The sequence below is a fragment of the Elgaria multicarinata genome, chromosome 1 (genome assembly GCF_023053635.1).
Source record: "Elgaria multicarinata webbii isolate HBS135686 ecotype San Diego chromosome 1, rElgMul1.1.pri, whole genome shotgun sequence".
Lineage (NCBI taxonomy): Eukaryota > Metazoa > Chordata > Lepidosauria > Squamata > Anguidae > Elgaria > Elgaria multicarinata.
This window is the reverse complement of record NC_086171.1, coordinates 90,885,583-90,908,088: the sequence shown is the minus strand read 5'-3', so window position 1 is coordinate 90,908,088 and position 22,506 is coordinate 90,885,583. Positions and strand designations below refer to the sequence as shown.

The 22,506-nt window shown below is 42.0% G+C and overlaps 1 protein-coding gene across 5 annotated transcripts in view; it reads left to right on the top strand.

Annotated features, from left to right (window-relative positions):
* Window positions 1–22,506, top strand: part of TANC2 (tetratricopeptide repeat, ankyrin repeat and coiled-coil containing 2) — a 301,255-nt gene that overhangs the window by 248,328 nt on the left and 30,421 nt on the right. For all 5 annotated transcript variants that reach the window (XM_063132053.1, XM_063132078.1, XM_063132070.1 and 2 more), the window contains 5 exons: window positions 3,814–4,421; window positions 17,213–17,321; window positions 19,090–19,212; window positions 19,844–20,080; window positions 22,044–22,229. In XM_063132053.1, the coding sequence (XP_062988123.1) occupies window positions 3,814–4,421; window positions 17,213–17,321; window positions 19,090–19,212; window positions 19,844–20,080; window positions 22,044–22,229 (1,263 nt within the window). The remainder of the gene's footprint in view (window positions 1–3,813; window positions 4,422–17,212; window positions 17,322–19,089; window positions 19,213–19,843; window positions 20,081–22,043; window positions 22,230–22,506) is intronic.

Here is a 22,506-nt window from a genome sequence, read left to right as displayed (position 1 = left end):
GGTTTTACTGACAGAAAGAATCAACAAATTATTACATAACAAATATTAAGAAAAGACATCATCTTTCATCCATGGATTTGATTTCTTTTTCCTAAATAAAGAACTTTGTAGTTGTCTCTATTAAATTTCATTCTTCCGCCCAGTTTCCTAACCTATGAAGGTAATTTTGAATTTTATTTCTGTCTTCTAAGGCGTTCGCTTTCCCACCCAATTTTGCATCCTCTGGAAATTTGATAAGCATTCCCTTCACCTCTTCCGCCACTTCATTAATAAAAGTGCTGAAAAATAAGGGCCCAGGACCAAGCTCTGTGGCACCCCATTCGATACTTCCATCCCTTTTGATGAAGAACTATAAATGTGCACTCCTTCAGTACACTTCTCCAGACAGCTGTGGATCCACCTAGTAGTAGTGCCATCCAGCCCACGCTTAACCAATTTCCTAATCAGAATATCATGGGGCACTTTGTCAAATGCCTTGCTGAAGTCAAGAAATATTATGTCTGCAGCATTTCCACAATCTACTAGGGAAGTTATCCAATTGAAAAATGAAATTATATTAGTCTGGCAGGATTTATTCTTGATATATCCATGCTAGCTCCTTTCCGGTGATCACTGCTTTAATGTCAAGGTGCCTAGAGATTGAGCACTTTATAATCTGCTTTAGAATCTTCCCAGGTATGGATGTCAGAATGACTGGTCTATAATCCCCCAGATTTCCCTTTTTGTCCTTTGTGAACATAGGGACAACATTTGCCCTCCTCTAGTACTTCACCTGTTCTCCATGATTTCTCAAAGAGAATAGAGGTTCTGAGAGACCATCTACTAGTTCCTTCAACACTCTAGGATGCAGTTTATCTGAACATGGGGATTTGAACTCATTTAAGGTGCTTAGATATTCCCTGACCATCTCTCTTGTCAACCTCAAGCTGCACTCCTACCCCCCTAGCCTATTTGGGACAAATGCCAGATGGGACACAGATCCTCCTTTGTTTACTGGTTAGCATTTTGCCATTGCCACTGAGCAGGTGGTCTACCATTACTTTTGTCCTTCTTTTACTTTGAGGATATTGGTCCTTTTTGTAATTCTCACCATCCAGTGCCAACATCAGCTCATTCTGAGCTTTCGCCTTCTTGATACAATCCCTGCAATTCCAGGCTATCTGCCTGTACATTTCCTTAGTGACCTGTCCTTCCTACTACCTTCTCTTCCTCTCTCTGTTAGGATTTCCTGCCATGAAATCCTACTTACAATTAGTCTGGGTTTATTAAAGACAGCTTTCCTGAATTCTGGGGCTGGAATACACTCAGCATTAGTTTTTTTCTTAAAATCAAGATCTCAAGCATTAAATGGTCACTTTCCTCCAAAGTTCCTGCTCTTTTCCTCTCATCAACTAACACTTATTGGTCAGAATCAAGCGAAGGATGGCTGATCCCCTTATTCTTTCCTCCACCCTCTGAAGAAGAACGTCAGCAAGGCAAGTCAGGAATTTCCTGGAGAGACCATAGTTGTCAGAGTTGTCCCCCAATAAATATCAGGGTAATTAATCTCTCCCATTACTACTACTTCATGCTTCCATGAAATATCTGCAATTTGCTTTTGGAAAGCATCATCCATATCTTCTCCTGATCAGGTAGTCGATAGTAGACTCTAACCACAGTATTGTTTTTATTCCTTCTCCATTTATTTTAATCCTGATGCTTTCAACGGGCCATCCATTCTTTTGGATTTCTGTACATTTCTAAAATACAGCACAACTTGTCCTTCATTCCATAGAATAGCAGAATTGGAAGGGACCTACAAGGCCATCGAGTCCAACCCCCTGCTCAATGCTTCTGTTAATTTTGAACAAGTTATGTCCTTTAGTTGCTCTATTCCAGTTCTGGGAGTCATCCTATAAAGTCTCAGTACCTACTAAGCCATATTTCCCTTCTTGAATCAATAATTCCAGCTCATCCTATTTATTTCCCATACTCTGAGCATTAACATAAAAAACTATGAACGTTATGCTCCAATGACCTCCCTGTATTTTTATTGAGAGTTTTAACAGGATCTACTACAGCTGCTCTCCCAGTTCCTGCTACAGTGCATGAGCCTTTATCTGTAGTCCTTACCCCTGGGCGTTTGTCTCCTTATCCCACAGGAATCAGTTTCAAAACCTCAATTCTTCCAGATAAATATATTATTTCCGGTTTTCCATCTTCTGCCACCAGTTCTTTAACCAAAAAGCAGAAACCGTGATCCCAGAAAACAAATTTTCCCCAGTGACACCATCTTCATAGTCAATTGTTAACCTGCAGGATTCTTTTTTCCCTTTCTAGTCTTCTTCCATGGACCAAAAAGCTGGATGAGAATACCACTTGAGCCCTAAAGCCTTTGAGCTTCCTTCCCAGAGCTTCCTAGTGCAACACGATACTGTCACAGCTGTCCTTAGCATTATCATTCATTCCCACATGGATGAGCAGGCAGAGATAACTGTCAGACTTAATGAGTGCTCATGGGAGACAACATACTTCTTCAGCCAGTGGGTCTGTCTGGTACACTTCTGCACCTATTCCTTGCAGTAGGGAGTCACCAACCATGGCCACCCTTCTCTTCCTTTTGTTCCAGGGAGTGGTTCCATCCCCTCTCTTCTTTAAGGGGATTCTGTCCAGCAAGGTCTGGTGTTGAACTTCCCTTGAAGACTCTCTCTCTCTCTTAATTCCAGAGAAGCTTCTAAATCTTTTCCTCCTGAGTGTCACTGTCATCCATGCAGGTTGCTCCTCCTTTCTTTCATCCTGCTCCTCTTTCCGAGTGGCCCCTTGCAGATGTCCTTGCAGTCCTTCCTGTCCAAGAACTCTTCATCCTCTCTTATACATTGGAATGTGCCACTTGCTGTTCCAGACTTTTTACCTTTTCTTCTAGAAATGCAAGCATTTGCACATGTATATGCCATATTTTATTCAGGCAGGGGGGGAAAACACACCACATACCTTGCAGGTCACCACTGCTGAACCACATCTGACCATTTTCTCTTCCTTGTGGGTCCTCCCTCTTCGCTACAGTGCAGTGTCGCTTCCTTTTTATTATTCCCGTAGCAGCTCAGTGGGCAGGCCCTTCCACTGTCCACTTACCTTATAAGGAAAAAAATTAGATATCCTCCGCTGAACTCCACTGGCAAACTCCTGATAGTTGTCCTGTTAGTTCTCCCTGTGACCTTGCTCAGTGGACTTGCTCCCTGGGAAATGGCTGGTTTATATACCTTCTGGACCCTACTGATGCAGACTAAACTTGCATGCAAGTCAGTGTTCTCCATTTATAGAAGTGCACTGGCAAACCAGCAAAGAATCTGTAGATAATGTCGGTTCCACCCTCTCTTTTCTTTTTCTTTTGTTTGTAGTTTTGGAATTTGTAATTTTGGCTATTGGTTTATTTTAATTTAGTTTAACTGTACCTCCCAAGGACAGTTAACAGGCCTTTTACTGCTGTAATTAAGCATTAGTGCCTAAGCTTGTTTTTTTCCTCTTCCTCCTGAATCCCTTTTCCTTTTGTGCCAAGACTTTTAGATTATGAACCTAAAAGCAGGGACTGTCTTTTATTGATCTAGTTAAACCACTGGGGTGGGTGGGTTTGGCTGGCTTAAGAGCAGGGTAAAAATAAATATGTATAAAGTAATCCCTTTTTGTGCCGCTATGACAGCATCACCAGTTATGGCCTGTAACTCTTTCGCTAAGGAGGTAAAAGGTGCCAATATTTATACCTCGGTGGGAGACTGAATGTATTCCTGCAATGTTTGATTTCTCCAGAATTTACTTTATTCTTTTTTCTTCTTATAGGAAATAATTAAGTTATTGCCCTTCCATAGGATATTTCTGGACAAACTAGAAGAGAATGAAGCTATAGATCAGGATCTCCAAGCCTACATCCTACACCGAATACACAGCAGCTCTGAGATACAGAATAACATCTCTCTTAATGGCAAAATGGACAACACGACTTTTGGCAAACTCAGTTCTCATCTTAAAACCTTGAGTCAAGGATCCTACCTGTACCTTAAGCTCACATTTGATCTCATAGAAAAGGGCTATCTGGTGTTAAAAAGCTCCAGCTATAAGGTAGTTCCTGTCTCCCTTTCAGAGGTGTACCTACTACAATGCAATATGAAGTTCCCAACACAGTCTTCCTTTGACCGGGTAATGCCTCTCCTGAACGTGGCAGTGGCATCTCTGCACCCCTTGACCGATGAGCATATTTTTCAGGCCATCAATGCAGGGAATGTTGAAGGTACCTTGGAGTGGGAGGACTTTCAGCAGAGGATGGAGAACCTCTCCATGTTTCTTATCAAGCGCAGAGATATGACGCGGATGTTTGTCCATCCATCTTTTCGAGAGTGGCTGATCTGGCGAGAAGAAGGAGAAAAAACCAAGTTCCTCTGTGACCCTAGGTAAGTAACTCATCAATTTCAACAGGGAAGGATGGCTAGGAGATCATGTCATTTTTTATAAATATGTCCCTAGGTGGTGACAACTACAAGAAATGAAACCATTGGAAACGAACACTGAACTTTCTATACTTGTATCACATCAACTCAGTGTTGGCTGAGGAGTAGGGCTGGAAAATTAGTTGACCATCACAGTCTAGTGATCTGCATCTGCTTGGGACCATTCTCTCTTTATTTGTGGAGGTCTCAGGGTATGGATGTTAAAGTGCATCAGAAAGGAAGTGGACCTTGAGGCTATGCTGCTTGCCTTTGATGTGATGAAGGACTTTTTTAGGATGTTTTGGAGACATGAAGACCAATGCATCAATAGTCAATGCAATTGTTTAATTATTATTATATTATTATTATTATATTTATTTGTATCCCGCCTTTTGCCCAATGCTGGGCCTCAAGGCGGGCTTACAAAGTTTAAAACATACCTGGCGGGGTGGAAACAAAACCATAAACATTTAAAATACACAACAAAATTATAAGACATTAACATAGATGGAGGGCCAGATTATTCTTCAAAGGCCTGCTGGAACAAAATTTTTTAGCCTGCTTCCGAAAGCCCATCAAGGAGGGAGCCAGCCTAGCTTCCCCGGGAAGAGAGTTCGAGAGCACCGGAGCAGCCACCGAGAAGGCCCTCTCCCATGTTCCCACCAAGCGCGCCGGTGAAGATGGTGGGACTGAAAGAAGGGTTTCTCCAGAAGATCTTAAAGCACAGGCAGGCTCATAAGGGAGAATACGGTCTTTCAAATAACCTTGACCCGAGCCATATAGATGTTTAATTGTTTAATCATGGGTCTGTCTGATTCACATATAAAGCAGGAAGTGGGGGATCCGGTTTTTTAGAGTAAAAATTGTAGATGAGTGAGGGGAGTTGAACCCTCGCTTGACATTTCATTTCATTGTATTTATTTATTTATTTCATTTCTATACTGCCCAATAGCTAAAACTTTCCGGGTGGCTCACAAAAATTGCAATGCAAAATACATAACATAAAACTTTAACATAAAAACGTGTAAAACAGTTAAAATATTAAACAATTAAAAATGTAAAAAAGCCAAAAGCAACTAGTTACAATAAAATATTTGGCCATCACCCAAAAGGCCCTCTTCTTTGTTGACATCTTCAAAGCCACCCTTAATGGAGACAATTCGAGAAGAGCTCAGATGACAGTCGTAAAGTACAGGCAGGTTCATATCAGGAGAGGCATCCAGGTATTGTGGTCCTGAGCTGTGTAAAGCTTTAATGATTAAAATCACTGTGAATTGGGCTCAGAAACATATAGGCAGTCAATGTAAGCAGGTTAGGATTGGTATTATATACTCAGACCTTTTGGTCTCCATTATCAATCTGGCTGTCACATTTTGCACAAGCTGCAGTTTCCAAACAGTCTTCAAGGGCAGCTCCACGTGGAGTGCTTTGCAGTAATCCAACTTGGAAGTTACCAGAGCATAGGCTACTGAAGCCAGGTTATCCCCGTCAAGACAGAGGCATAGCTAGGCCACCACCTAAAGCTGGTAGAAGGCACTTCATGCCACTATGGCTACCTGACCCTCAAGTGACAGTGATGGATCCAAGAGATCCCCCAAGCTATGTACTTGCTCCTTCAGTGGGGGTGCAATAACATCCAGACCTGGATGAACCCCCTCCATCTGTTCAGAAGAACCACCCACTAACAGCATCTCAGTTTTGTCTTCATTGAGTTTCAGTTTATTAGCCCTTGCCCAGTCCATTGTCACAGCCAAGCACTGATCTAGCCCACCTACAGCTTGATGAAGATGAAAAGGAGAAATAGACCTGCATGTTATCAGCATACTGATGGCTGTGCACTCCAAAAATCCAGATGACCTCACTCAAGTGCATGACATGCCACTTAAGTTACCATAGCCTTACCACCACCCCCAGCTGATTTTTCCTCCCAGTTCAGGTCATGTACAGTATCTGAGCTTAGCTGAGAACAGATACCCTGATAATGAAAAAAATGTTTGTTAATAGGTTACAATATCTATTATTTTATTATTTGTTATTTTATTATTTATTATTAACATTTATAAACTGCCTTATTTGCTTGTAAACTATCAAGGTGATGTATAGCTGTTGTTGTTGTTATTGTTGTTGTTGTTATTATTATTATTATTATTATTATTATTATTATTATTATTATTAGCATTTCTTTCCTGCGCAATAGTCGAAGCTCTCTGGGCAGTTCAAAAAATTAAAACCATCAAATAGAATGCAAAATACAAAACACACAATATAAAAAACACAGTATAAAAGTACAACCGGGGTAAAACTGAGCAGTAATGCAGAGATTTATGAAGTTTTAAAATTCAGATTTAAAACAGCAAAGTTAAAAGACTAAGACGGTAAGCTGTTAAAATACTGGGGACGTCTTCACCTGGTGTCAAAAGGAGCATAATATAAGTGCCAGGCGAACCTCTCTAGGGAGCTCATTCCACAGCTGGGTTGCCACAGCAGAGAAGGCCCTCCTCCTGGTAGCCACCTGCCTCACTTCCTTTGGCAGGAGATCAGCTGGTCTCTTCTGTGTGACAGTGGCAGAAGTGTGAGCTTTCTTTGCTTCCCTCACCATTGCAGTATAGTTCTTTAAAAGGTATTTTAGCCGTGTTCAGTTGGATTCATCCTGAGTTCTTCTCCAACAGCACTCTAGGTAACATCCCTCCTATTTCATTGCCCTCAACTCCCTGTTAAACCAGAGAGCTGACCTGGCTCTTTCAGGAGGGAGAGGGCACTTGGGAGCAATAGTGTCAACAGTTCGAGACATTTTTTTTCTGTATACCACAGATCACCCAGGACTTCAACAGTACCACTAACATATGAAGCAGGAAAATCCCCAAACTCATTCAGGAAAACACTCAGATCCATCAGGCATGTAGGGCAGACCATTCTAACCAGCACTCCATCCCTGTGGAGGTCCCATATTGGCAGCCAGTCCAAAACTGCTCCAATCTGTTCTTGGTTAAGCACGTTTTATAATGATGTCGTTTACATTGATGTATGATGAGAATTCAGGGACTTTTTTGTATAGACAGATTAGGAAATATCCTTAGAAATTGGATTACGTCCTTTCCCCTGTGCTCGTCCCATTTGGTCCAAACTGCCTCACAGAACACCTGCACGACGCTGCCTCCTTACTCCCTTCACATCCCTCCTCAAGACCCACCTTTTCTGTGAAGTGTATAGCTTTCCCATGCCCTACTGCAAATGAGCCTGAGAGTAAGCCTTAGCATGTATAGCTGAAATAATTGTACCCTATTTCTTCTTCTTCTTCTTTTTTTTTTTTTTTTACATTTCTATACCGCCCAATAGCCGGAGCTCTCTGGGCGGTTCACAAAAATTAATCAATCTTTGATTCTAAGACGCACTTTTCCCCCCCATATAAACATCTCTAAAAATGGGGTGCGTCTTAGAATTGCGGGTGTGTCTTAGGTGTTTTTTTTCTTTTGGTGGTACTGAAATTAGTGTGTCTTACAATTGATGGCGTCTTACAATCGAAGAAATACGGGTATATGCTTTCCCCATTTACCCCTGCTTCCTCTTCCCTTCCATTCCTCTGTTGTTCCCCTTTGTCAAATTTTAGATTGCAGTTTCTCACAGCAGGAAGGTGTCATCTTGTGCTCTATAAAGTGCAATGCACACTGATGGTGCTATATAAATTATTCTTATTCTTATTCTTATTATTCCTTTCTCATCTGTAAAATTATTGCCCTTTTCACTTCTAGTGAGAATAACTACAAATATAACTGAGATAATAAGCCTTTCCATTTACTGCTGTTATAAATTAAAGTTTTGAATGGTATTCACTCTTAAATCAAAGTCCTTCTGCCTGTATAGTTTCTGACCAGCAGAGCTCCTTCATTTGAAAGTACTGGAAATAATATAGCAGTATTGCGTATACTCTCCAGCAAAGGAGATCGTTACCTTGTCGTGGTGCTGGAGCTTGAGCACCTCAAGGATGCCATGAGCTAAACCGTGAAGGGACACCCAAGACGGGAAGGTCATGGCAGAGAGGTCAGACTAAATACGATCCCTGGGGAAGGTAATGGCAACCCACCCCAGTACTCTTGCCATGAAAACTAAATGGATCAGTACAACCAGAGATATGTCGGTATACCATCGGAAGATAGGACCCCCAGGTCGGAAGATGGTCAAAATGCTACTGGGGAGGAACAGAGGATAAGTTCAACTAGCCCCAGACGTGATGACGCAGCTAGCTCAAAGCCGAAAGGACAAGGCAGCAGGAGACGACGGTATCCCAGCTGAACTGTTTAAAATATTGCAAGATGATGCTGTCAAGGTGATGCATGCCATATGCCAGCAAATCTGGAAAACACAAGAATGGCCATCAGACTGGAAAAAATCAACTTATATCCCCATACCAAAAAAGGGAAACACTAAAGAATGTTCCAACTATCGGACAGTGGCACTTATTTCACATGCCAGCAAGGTAATGCTCAAGATCCTTCAAGGTAGACTCCAGCAATTCATGGAGCGAGAATTGCCAGATGTACAAGCTGGTTTAGAAAAGGCAGAGGAACTAGAGACCAAATTGCCAATATCCGCTGGATAATGGAGAAAGCCAGGGAGTTCCAGAAAAACATCTATTTCTGTTTTATCGACTATTCTAAAGCCTTTGACTGTGTGGATCATAACAAACTGTGGCAAGTTCTTGGTGGTATGGGGATACCAAGTCATCTTGTCTGCCTCCTGAGGAATCTGTATAACAAACAAGTAGCAACGGTAAGAACAGACCACGGAACAACGGACTGGTTTAAGATTGGGAAAGGAGTACGGCAGGGTTGTATACTCTCACCTTACCTATTCAACTTGTATGCAGAACACATCATGCGACGTGCTGGGCTTGACGAATCCAAGGCTGGAGTTAAAATTGCAGGAAGAAACATTAACAACCTCAGATATGCAGATGACACCACTTTGATGGCTGAAAGCGAGGAGGAGCTGAGGAGCCTTATGACAAAGGTGAAAAAAGAAAGTGCAAAAGCCGGGTTGCAGTTAAACCTCAAAAAAACCAAGATTATGGCAACTAGCTTGATTGATAACTGGCAAATAGAGGGAGAAAACGTGGAGGCAGTGACAGACTTTGTATTTCTGGGCGCAAAGATTACTGCAGACGCTGACTGCAGCCAGGAAATCAGAAGACGTTTACTTCTTGGGAGGAGAGCAATGACAAATCTTGATAAAATAGTTAAGAGCAGAGACACCACACTGACAACAAAGGTCCGCATAGTTAAAGTAATGGTATTTCCCATAGTAACCTATGACTGCAAGAGCTGGACCATAAGGAAAGCTGAGCGAAGGAAGATAGATGCTTTTGAACTGTGGTGTTGGAGGAAAATTCTGAGTGTGCCTTGGACTGCAAGAAGATCAAACCAGTCCATACTCCAGGAAATAAAGCCAGACTGCTCACTTGAGGGAATGGTATTAAAGGCAAAACTGAAGTACTTTGGCCACATAATGAGAAGACAGGATACCCTGGAGAAGAGGCTGATGCTAGGGAAAGTGGAAGGCAAAAGGAAGAGGGGCCGACCAAGGGCAAGATGGATGGATGATATTCTGGAGGTGACAGACTTGACCTTGGGGAAGCTGGGGGTGGCGACAGCCAACAGAAAGCTCTGGCGTGGGCTGGTCCATGAAGTCACGAAGAGTCGGAAACGACTGAACGAATAAACAACAATTGCGTATACTGCAACCTAAATTCCTACTAAAAGCTGAGTCAGTTGAACAACTTCCAATGTGTACTAATCTTTAAATCTGATGATGTTATGTTGAATACAAATACGTACATCCTCATCAATACTAAATATTTCATTATAAATGGATTATTATAAAAGTAACACAGTTGGACAAAGCATATTTTTAACATTTTTAACAGATAGTTATAACCATTGCAATATAGGGCTTAGATATTGATATAGCAGTTAATTTGCCTAATTATCTCTACTGTACTATTATAATACTGCATTAGTACTTTAATACAGCTTTGTTTTAATACCCCACCATTTAGCCATTAGTTCAAACAGGTAATGTTAATACTATCTTACCAAGTTTAGACATTTCAACCCTCCTTTGTCTAAACCATGTTTAGCTTTTAGTCTGTCATATGAAATTTTCTAAGAAGTGTTGACAGTTTCTCAAAGTTCCAAAAGGATTGATACTAAAATATGAACAAATGGAACTCTGGGTATAGTATTCATTATCAGCACTGCAATTTTGTCTAACCAGAAAAGAGTAGAAAAGGACCACTTTTTAAAATCAGTGGAAACATTTAGTATCAGTAGTATTGAATAAGTCTTCTACGTCAGATGTCAAATAGTTACAGTTTTAGTTCAAATCAGTAGCACGTTGAAGTTAGCTATTCTTTTATCTCCTCTGCAGTATTACTTGCCAAAAACCCAATCCTATGCATATTTAGAAAAAAGTCCTAAAACTCCCAGCATTCCCCAGACAGCATTTCTGTCTAAACTTGCATCTAACTTCACTTAAATAATGTTCTTCAGATTTATTTTATATCCCCAAACAGTTCCAAATTCCAAAATGCCCTTAAATGCCTGTTATACTGAAGTTCTTGGGTTTGTCAAAACTAAGATTGTATTATTGGTGTCACGCTTTCAAATTGCAAGTAGGCACTGAATGCAATTCCCAGCTATCTACCCATACATTTCCTTAGCAAACCTGTCTCTCCATCTGCCTTCTATATGCGTCCTTTTTAATTTTCAGATAATCACTAAGCTTTTTGTGTAGCTACATTGGCTTCTTCTGTAGTCTTCTATTTCCCCCTCATTGGGATTATTTCTTATTGCGCCTTTAGTATCTCCATTTATAGGAACCCCACCCCCCTTGAACTCATCTTCCGGTTTTTTATTTATTTGTTTATTGCATTTTTATACCGCCCAGTATCCGAAGCTCCCTGGGCGGTTAGGTTTTCTTGGCATAGAATCCTGCTTATCATTGTTCAGAGTTAATTAAAATCAGCTTTCTTGAAGTCCACAATACACATTTGACTATATTTTGCTTGAAATCAAGATATCGAGCATTAAATTATCACTTTCCCCCCAAAGTTCCTGCTAATTTCACCTCATCAACTTACTCTTCCCTATTGGGCTGAATTAAGTCAAGGATGGTTGATTCTCCTGTTCCTTCCTCAACCCTCTGAAGAACAAAGTTGTCAGCAAGGAAAGTCAGGAATTTCCTGGAGAGACCATACTTGGCAGAGTTTGGCATACAAAACAAGACAGGACAAGGGCCCCAATAACAATATCAATGCAAACACTCAAGGTGTACAAGACTTATAACACAACACTGTACCAGTTAAATACAAAATTTATAGTATTTAAATTACAATTATGCCAATTAATTTTATATGCCAATAATTTTACAATATCAGTTTATGTTAGTCAATCCAAAACTTCAAAACAGCTATATCAGTTATGCTAGTCAGTTATCAGTCCAACATTTCAAAACATCTATAGCAGTTATGCTAGTCAGTCTATGGAAACTAGGTATGTTTCTATACGATGCTATACGGGTACTCCTGTAGATATAAAATGTCCACTAACAGTTTACAATAACTGATAACGTTGAAAAATAATGATTTTGTTTCCTGTGTGTAAAAACCTTCCAGTGGTATATTAGTCATTAAAGGCAGAGTGACCTCCTTTTATTTTTTTAGGTTAAGGATGAGGTAATTCCTCTGAAAGAGAAAAACAAATGCATTTATAATATTAGATCTTCCCCAAATTTTCAGTAACACAAACATACCCAAATTTTGCAGTTAATTGCCACCTCATTTTTTCAGCTCACCGTTCCCAGAACATGTAGATTACTCTCAAGACTAAATAAACAGTAGTTACACTAAATAAACAGTAGACTCCAGCCCAGTCATCATAAATCAGGAAGTGAATGAAAATATTTTTTTAAATACCTGATTGTATTTTCATAAGAAACCAAATTTGACTGGGTTCACACAGCATGACAACCCACCATGGGAAGCCATCTATGGTGGGTTGTCATGTTGTCCAAAGCTGGAGTGTTTGACGTTGGATGGTTTATTTATTTATTTATTTATTTATTTATTTATTTGGAACATGTCATGTTGTCCAAATCATGAAAACCTATCTTACTATAGGTTGTGTCAATGGGCTACAGAGCTCATTGGCAAGAGTGGCAAAAAAGCCAGTGCCACTCACTTTTTACGATCATTCCACTGACTGCCCTTCCACCACCACTTTGGATGGACGGTCACTTCTGTGCCTCAAAAATGCACAATGGGCGTCACAATTTTGTTTTTATTTTATTTTATTGTCAATCTTGCGCAAGTGTCTGTTTGAAATGTGGAGTCTTTCCTGGTCAATTTCCTTGTCTGTTTCAACTGTCATAGGGAATGGTAGAATAGGTAACATGCAAAAGATTTCATAAGACATGGTTGCAAATGGGCTAATTTGTGTACAGTTGCGAAGGACTGAGGGAGCAGTAATACTATGGGACCTGGTGGCACAATTCAGAAACATCGAAAATGTGGGGGGACGGGGACAGCCAAGGGTGTAAGTGCACAATATCTCGATTTTAAATGTTGAACGGACATTTCTTAGTGTCCTCCACCTTTTCAACACTTCCCTGACTCTCCAGCTACTCCTCTGGAAAGAGGAGATATTAAGGAGGTATTAATCCCCCTTTTTGCATTTCTTTTTTGGAGCACTTACTGCTGTGATGACTGTGGTTCCTTAACAGTTTTAAAAGGGAAAAAAACCCCGAGAAGGCGGTTGCATGGGATGGAGTGAATGGCGCCTCATGGGATGGGTGGGTGGGTGGGTGGGTGCCACTACTGCTGGTGTTGGCACCCCGCTTGCTCCATCTCATTCTGCCACCCACGGAGGTTTTTTTTTTATTTAACTGTTGGGAATATTTGCACATTTTTTGGGACTGAGAAGTAAGTGGAATGGAAATGTATGCAAATTTAAGGGCTGAGAAGTAAATGGCAAGGAAATTCTCACACCTGCAGTAATGGAAAAGTTAATGCAGGTATTTATTTTATTTTATTTATTACATTTTTATACCGCCCAATAGCCGAAGCTCTCTGGGCAGTTCACAAAAATTAAAACCATGAAGAACATAAAAACAACCAACAATTTAAAAACACAAATGCAAAATACAATATAAAAAGCACAAACAGGATAAAACCACACAACAAAATTTGATATAGGTTAAAATATGAGATTAAAACAGCAAAGTTTAAATTTAAGTTAAATTAAGTGTTAAAATACTGAGGAAGTAAAAAGGTCTTCAGCTGGTGATGGAAGGGAAACAGTGTAGGCACCAAGTGAACCTCTCTGGGGAGCTTGTGCCACAGCCAGGGTGCCACAGCAGAGAAGGCCCTCCTCCTAGTAGCCACCTGCCTCACTTCCTTTGGCAGGGGCTCACGGAGAAGGACCCCTGTAGATGATTTTAAGGTCCAGGCAGGCACATATGGGAGGAGGCATTCCTTCAAATAACCTGGCCCCAAACCGTTTAGGGCTTTGAATGTTAATACCAGCACTTTGAATCGGGCCCACAAAATTCCCTTCCATTTACTTCCCAGCCCTTAAATTTCTGCAAATTTTGCCATGGTTTACTTCCCAGCCATTAAATCTGAATACATTCTCTGTTTTAAACTGCAGCAGTAACTGCTCCAGAAAGGGGCTGCGAAAAGTGATGGTGGTAGTGTTACCTACTCCACTTCGCAGCTCACTTTGAAGGCTGAAACAGACAAGGAAATTGATCAGGCAAGAAGACTCCACATTTCGGACAGCCATAAGTATGCATTTGCTAAAGACTGACAAGAAGAAGAAGAAGAGTAAAAAAATGTGACCTGCCCATTTGCACATTTTTGAGGCACATAATAATAATAATAATAATAATAATAATAATAATAATAATAATAATAATAATAATAATAATAAAAAAAAAAACAGGGATCAGAGTGACCCCAATTGTGCATTTTTGAGGAACCAAAAATAAATAATAAAAAGCAAGGGGGTGAAGGAAGGGGAGGTCAAACCACAGCAAGCCCAATTATCTGTTGGACGTATCATGAGTTGTTCTGTGAACAGCCCACCATGGCTTATTTGCGGAGTGCTTAGTGTGACAACGTGTAAACCCACCCATTGTCTGTCAAAAATTCATCAAAATAAGTTTAAAGTGTAATTGTATAAATACTTCCCATTAGTAGCAAGGTATAATAAAGTGCACCAGATATTTTGAAGTTATTGGTAGTTCTGAGGTACATATGCATAAACCCTTCCATCACTTAATAGGAGTTAAATATAAAGTACAAACTACATAGACCATTAGCAATTTCAACTGTAAATTGCATGTGTAAACCTATTCAGACTCTCAATAAGAAATAAATACGAAGTGCACACTATAAAAACTCTTAAAACAGTGAACATGAATTAGATATAGAATGCAAAAGGACAGATAACGTACATACAAAGAACAAATTATTTAGAGTGGCAGTAAAATGTTGGTAATGTGCCATTAGGTGTTTTAAAGGCCTCGGTTAAGTCACCCAGTCTCTTCTATTCATTCATCTGGCCTCTGTAAATTTGGTCTTTTTTAACTTCAGAACCTACACTAAATTGGGTCTGAAATACCCCAGTGGGTAACCAGTGCTAATCCAAACAGACAAACATTTAATCTCAGCCGACAAGAATCACCACACACATGGTTGTAAATAAGAATCTATTTATTGTGAAAATTGTAAAATTAAACAAATTGGCATGGTGGTTATATGTATACAGTATCTCTCTCTGTGGTTACAAGAAAAGAGAATGAAATGTAAATACAAGATTAAGTAAAAGAATTGCCGTTATTAAAGCAGGTTTTACAAACTTAGCTAATGATAACGGCTTGAGCTTCTAGCAGTGTTCTGACTCTTCCTTATCCGCTTTTGTTTACTATTTGTGGTTTAAAACTAAACTAAACACCCTTTTGACTATACTAAAACATTGCAGTTAACCCTCTCTATTCTTTCTCTAACTTACTATTTGAATCTAAAAGCTATGCTGAAGCTCCTCTGGGCATGTGAAGAGTAAAAGGAGAAGTCAGAGAACTTCTAAGGCTTGGAAATAATTTCAACTTCCAGCTTCAGAAAATAAGCCCAAGTCCTAAGTCCCAACTTTCAGGGAAATACTCTAAGTCCCAAAGTCTTAAAAATGTAAAGAGATTCATAATTACCCAACTCTGTCAATCCACAAGTCCGAGGTGAAGTTGAAGAGAAAATTAAAAATTCTGTCTTAAAGCTCTGCTACCTGTGCTTTTATACACTTGTTCTGGCTCAAAGGTGGGGGTCAATGAGTGATGAGGCCACCATCTCCCAATCACAATTGGCATGAATAAGTGATTAGACCACCCATTCACCAATCAGAAGTTAGGTGTCTCCTCCTTTCCAATATCTCACGTGTTATACTCATGGGGTCTAGAAAACATGGCTGCCATATGGGCGTATTGTCTTGATTGGCGCATAGGACATCTTCTTTGAGCTCATGTTCTTCTTCGGATATATTTGGTCATATCCACCCAAACACCTCCTCCCAAGTGTCACGTTTGCTCAGTATTATGACTTTCCACGCCCATCTTCGAGTGAGGACATTTTCTGATAATCTTAATAGGATTATAAAGTTATAAGAGTATCCTGATTTCATGTATCCTGAAATTAGAAAGCCTGGAAGCGCTTATTGGAGGTAGTAATCATTGATCAATGGCTGCATCAGTCATTCAACATTCCTGTCTATCTGTTCAATCTGCCTGTTTTTCAAATACAGTCCTGTGACCCTGAGCTTGCCTAATGAGCTCTACAAAGGGGCAAGCTAGATGGAGTTAATTGCCACCAAGTTCCCCTTTCACCAATATGGTACATACAGAAAAAAACCATTATTCCTTTCAGCTGCAGAAAGATAGGCATCACTGCAGCAGGCTTATTTATTTATACCCCAGTATTATACTAAAAGTACTTAGAGCAGCATGCAACATATATCCATCTAAAAGCAAGTAATTCTAATGAGATTGAGTTGAATGGTGTTTGTTGTTCCAGGTACCTGGATTCAGTTTAGTATTCAGCAGCATTTCAGGAGAGATATGATCAAAAGTGATAAGCAATTAAGCATGTGATTGTGAGGTGCATCAAAGTAAATGGACACTTTTCAGTGGATGATGAAAGACCGCATTCTCCCTTATGAGCCTGCCCGTGCTTTAAGATCTTCTGGAGAAGCCCTTCTTTCAGTCCTGCCATCTTCACAGGCGTGCTTGGTGGGAACATGGGAGAGGGCCTTCTCGGTGGCTGCTCCAGTGCTCTGGAACTCTCTTCCCGGGGAAACTAGGCTGGCTCCCTCCTTGATGGGCTTTCGGAAGCAGGCAAAACCTTCTTTGTTCTGGAAGGCCTTTGGAGAATAATCTGGCCCTCCGTCTATGTTAATGTCTTATAATTTTGTTGTATATTTTAAACGTTTATGGTTTTGTTTCCCCCCACTCCCCGCCCCTGTATGTTTTAAACTTTCTAAGGCCGCCTTGAGGCCCAGCATTGGGCAAAAGGTGGGATACAATAATAATAATAATAATAATAATAATAATGATGATGATGATGATGATGTGCTAACTGTCAAGAGATGCATTAGAGTTAGAATTCTCACTTGCTTTTCCCATCATGTTTCTTCTTTATCTTGTCTTTTATCTAGGAGTGGCCACACATTGCTCGCCTTCTGGTTTTCCCGTCAAGAAGGAAAACTCAACAGACAGCAGACTATTGAGTTGGGCCATCATATTCTCAAAGCACACATCTTTAAGGTAGTAAGAATCATTCAGTGACATTTCCACATTGGGCTCTGAGTATGCATTGGTGTTGGTATTTTCAGAATACATGAAAAGTCTTAAATGCTTGACATCCACACTAGCAGCTTTACCCTGGTCAGCAATTAATTTAGGGGGAAGGCCAAGGCAATGGGAAAGAACTGATGTTCTGAAAGGGGGATGGATTTAGCCTAGGAATTGCTAGTTGGTGACCCCTACTGTAGAACTTACACACAGTTGACAGATCTGAACCAGTGGCCTTAACTCTGTTATTCTCCTACCAAAGGTGATTCCGTCTGTGGATCAGAAGTGAATTCTTTCAAGGCCCTTTAGCATGTTTTACACTGTTGTTTTTATATTTTTGATGGTTTTAAATTTGTATACTTTTTAATGTTCACTGTTTTAACTTTTGTAAACCGCCCATAGCTTTGGCTATGGGGCAGTATATAAATTTAATACATAAATATGCAATATTAAAACCCTGAGCTGTAGGGAAAGTTTGAGAAGAAATAGTTCTGTAGAAGTTCCCATTGGCAGTGTGATTTCTATATGATAAGACCTAGTGCTAAGCAGTCACATCAGGCTGAACATGTTCTAGTCTGACTCGAGATTGGCATTTTTGGGAGAAAAGAGCTCAGTGCTGTAACCCACTTGCCAAGAGCATCTCTGGAATAGGCACTTTTAATTGTAAGCCCCTTGTCTTAATTAATATACTGTCCTGGAGAATATGGCTAGCAATATGCAAGGAAGATTTGGGGAGATGTAGACAATAACCTTCTTGAAAGAGGGTACTAAAAGAATCCTCTCTGAGGAAAAAGAGCATCTGATCCATTGCCTTCAGAGGAAAATGTTAGCAAAACAAAAACAAAACGCTTCACCTTTATATTATCTTGATTATTCTAGAATAAATTTTCCTTTTTGTCAGTACTTATTTATTTATTCATTGCATTTCTATACCGCCCAATAGCTGAAGCTCTCTGGGTGGTTCACAAGAGTTAAAACCATCACACACAAATCAAAGTATAAAATGAACAATAGTATAAAAACACAATAAAAATAATATATAAAAGCACAACCAGGGTAAAACCTAGCAGCGATGGGGAGATTTATACAGATTTAAAATACAGATTTAAAACAGCAAGGTTGTTAAAATACTGGGAGAATAAGAAGGTCTTCACCTGGCGTCAAAAAGAGTATAACGTTGGTGCCAGGCTAACCTCTCTTGGGAGCTCATTCCACAGCTGGGGTGCCATAGCAGAGAAGGCCCTGCTCCTGGTAGCCACCTGTCTCACCTTCTTTGGCAGAGGCTCATGGAGAAGGACCCCTGAAGATGATTTTAGGGTCCAGGCAGGCACATATGGGAGCAGGCATTAATATAGTCCCCTAGGCTAATATCCTGGACCTAGGCTAAGAGGGGATTATGCTATCTCATAACCAGCGAGGAGGTGGTTCTCTCCTATACATGATGAATTGTGGCTCCTTGTGCTCTGGAGTTCCTGTTTATGTGCATGGGGTTGGGTTCTTTGAAAAAAGTCAGACATCAAAGCATTTAGAACAGAACATATAACCCTTGATGCTCTGACATTGCTTGCATTGGGTATAGGACTCAAAACATCTTCTCCAGTTCTCTTCCTTTGTCTTCAGAAAATTCCTTTGGAGTTGAAAATCCTTGCTAGGAGATTTGGGGTTGAATTCTCGATTTGTTAGTAGCATGTAAAAGAAAAACAGTACTTTGACTTGATCAAGTTTCAAATGTCTTTTGCAGGGGCTGAGTAAAAAAGTTGGCGTTTCTTCCTCAATTCTCCAAGGGCTTTGGATTTCCTACAGCTCAGAAGGTCTTTCCATGGCACTGGCCTCTCTGCGGAACTTGTACACTCCCAACATAAAGGTACTAGAAACAGATGCTGGCCAGGTTGCAGGGGGCAAGTCCCTTAAGGTCCTGAGAAAGCAAAGGCCTCAGAAAGGCTGCAGATGTGGTGAGGAAAGGAAGTCTGTGCATCTTGCTTTCTCTTTCTCACTCTCTCACATTCACCTTTGACCCTCCTCTTCCTCCCTCTGACCCTCCTCCCACCCCCTAGTGCCTAGAATGCTGGTGGCTTTAGTTTTCCTAGAGTGCCTGATTATGTCAGGGTCCTGGGGAAATTACATCTGCCAGCATTCCAGATGCTGGGAAGGAAGGAGAGACAGAAGCAGAGGGGTAAAGAGAAGACTCCCCCTTCCTCTCTTCTTTTGCCACAGTAGCCACCCCAGAGGAGGGAGTGCAGCAGCAGTTTGAAATCTGGAAGCCCGTGCAGGGTTGGGCACCAATTATTAGCAAATTTAGAACTCTTGTTAAAAAATAATAATGGAGGGGTGTGTCCACTATTGCTAAGAAATGCTGGTTTTATCCCAAATCAGGCTTGGGGGAGCTTGCCTATCTCTAGTCCCTTTCTTTCAGTTTATAAAACTGAATATTTATCTCAGCTATTAGAAGTTCGGGGAATACAGTAATACATTCCTATTTCTCTCCTACCGTATAGGTCAGTCGGCTGTTGATCTTGGGAGGTGCCAACATCAATTACAGGACTGAAGTGCTGAACAATGCCCCAATTTTGTGCGTCCAGTCTCACCTTGGTTACACCGAGATGGTAGCTTTGCTGTTGGAGTTTGGAGCAAATGTTGATGCCTCTTCTGAAAGTGGCCTGACTTCTCTCGGATATGCTGCTGCTGCCGGCTATCTAAGCATTGTTGCACTCTTGTGCAAGAAACGAGCCAAGGTGACAAAGCGGGTTGAGCTGACAGCTGTCTGATTCTCGGGGGTGCTCATGGCGCCTTCAGTAAAGTACGGGGTCAGCAGGTCTTAGCTACTGCTTAGCTCAGGGAGGGGGAACATTATTTTTTATTTTTTATTTTAGGATTTTTATGCCGCCATTCAGCCAAAAAAGGCTCTCATGGCGGCTTACAAAGGTATTTCTTGACAGTCCCTGCCCACAGGCTTACAATCTAAAAGACATGACACAAAAGGAAAGGGGATTGGGAGGGAGGAGGAGGAGGAGGGGGGAAAGGAAAGGAAATTCAGGCACTACAATCTTAGTTAGAAAGTTCAGCAGTTACAGTTGACAGCAGGAGGGAGGGGGCTCTCAGCTGGAGCTGGACCCAGGCACGGTGGAGAGGTGCCTGGCTGCTGCTTCCTCCCTCACTGGTGGCCTCTGCAGAGACAGTTGGTAGCAGGAGGGAGGGGGCTCTCAGCTGGAGCTGCTGCTTCCTCCCTTACTGGTGGCCTCTGCAGAGACAGTTGGTGGCAGGAGGGAGGGGGCTCTGAGCTGGAGCTGGACCCAGGCACGGTGCAGAGGTGCCTGGCTGCTGCTTCCTCCCTCACTGGTGGCCTCTGCAGAGACAGTTGGTAGCAGGAGGGAGGGGGCTCTCAGCTGGAGCTGGACCCAGGCTCGATGGAGAGGTGCCTGGCTGCTGCTTCCTCCCTCACTGGTGGCCTCTGCAGGGACAGTTGGTAGCAGGAGGGAGGGGGCTCTCAGCTGGAGCTGGACCCAGGCACGGTGGAGAGGTGCCTGGCTTCTGCTTCCTCCCTCACTGGTGGCCTCTGCAGTGTTACTGCTTAGATCAGGAAAGGGGGCGATGGCCATGTTTGGAGCCACCATCGCAAGGCACTGGAAGAACCTTGAGGTGTCAGTTCTTGGGGCTGCAGTTGTTCGTTGCCTTGCCCATTAGACAAGGTGAGGGCTAAGCTTTAGAGAACTTGCTGGGAGCCTGCCCGGTGAGTTCGCTGAGTCCTGCATGTGCAGCCTCATTCTAAGGAGCCAGGCCGTGTGTGAGCCTTTCCTGAACCCTCAGCAAAGTACACTTTCTAGGGCTTCCAGAAAGGGCGTTTGCTCCCACCCCCTCACCGCTAAAGGCGTGGACGGGGGAATTGCGCACTTTCTGGAGGCTCAGAAAGCATGCTTTGCCTCCCCCCTCATGCCAATCGGGGCCTTAAAGGCCCTCTTAATGCAAGGTTGAGAGGGCCTTCAAGGCCCCCATCGGCACAGGGTTGGGGGAGAGAAATGCAATTTCCCACAAGGCTGGGGAAATTGTGTATTTTCCCTCCACTCTGGCACGGGCCTGTCCTAGCGCTGGGCGGGTCTGCCTGGGCACGTGAGGGCCAGAGGCGGGGGGCATCCACTGCCCTTGTGGGCCCAGGCAGATTTTTGCTCCAATACCAGTGACGCCATGTGAAAGTGGCAGTTCCACTGAGCTGAGTAGTGCAGTAGGGTGGTTCTCCTGCCTGCAAACTCCTCACCATGCTGCCCAGTGTGCATACATGTGTGGATATGGGGAGATTGGGGTGGCCCCACTTACTTTGGGGTGTGGTGATGGTGTGAGCAAACCCCGTTGAAGGCTGGGCTCACAGGGGGATGAGATTTTTCTCACTGGGGGAGTTCATATTCTGAGCTCCTCCTGTTTGGACTTTATCTTATCCCTACTTGCAGAAGAAATCTAGAAGAGTGATTTATGCTACGTTTAAATAATATAACGAGGCTACAGAACTTGCTTGTCATAACCAACAGGGTATGAGTTTCTTTAGGAACATATTCTGGCAATATTTGGCCAGAGAAACATGAAGAATATATTCCATATTCCTTAAGACTGTTATGAAAGCAGAGACTGGAATGAGAGCCTTTGGCATGCCTATCCACAACAGTTAAATTTAATTTTATTTGAAAAATATTTCCTTTCATTGCAAAGGTGGATCACTTGGACAAGAACGGCCAGTGTGCATTGGTACATGCAGCTCTCAGGGGCCACCTGGAGGTTGTCAAGTTCTTGATCCAGTGTGACTGGACAATGGCCGGGCAACAGCAGGGGGTGTTCAAGAAGAGCCAGGCCATCCAGCAGGCGCTCATTGCTGCTGCCAGCATGGGATACACTGAGGTAAGTTGCTCAGCCTTGCTAAACCCTCCTTGGCCAGGCACCCCTTTAACCTAACTCCGTTAAGACACAATGCTGGGCAAAGACAACAGATTTTAAAGGCTGGAGTGGGTGAGGCTCCCTCATTGTATGCATTGAACCGCAGTAGGACTGGAAGAGTTGCCTTCGAAATCAAGCTGAGCAACACCGGCGGGGGGAACGGCAGCCTCCCTGGTTCACAGAATCACTTTTCCCATTATGCATTGAACCTTGCTGTCCGTCACGTGGCATTTGATTGTCT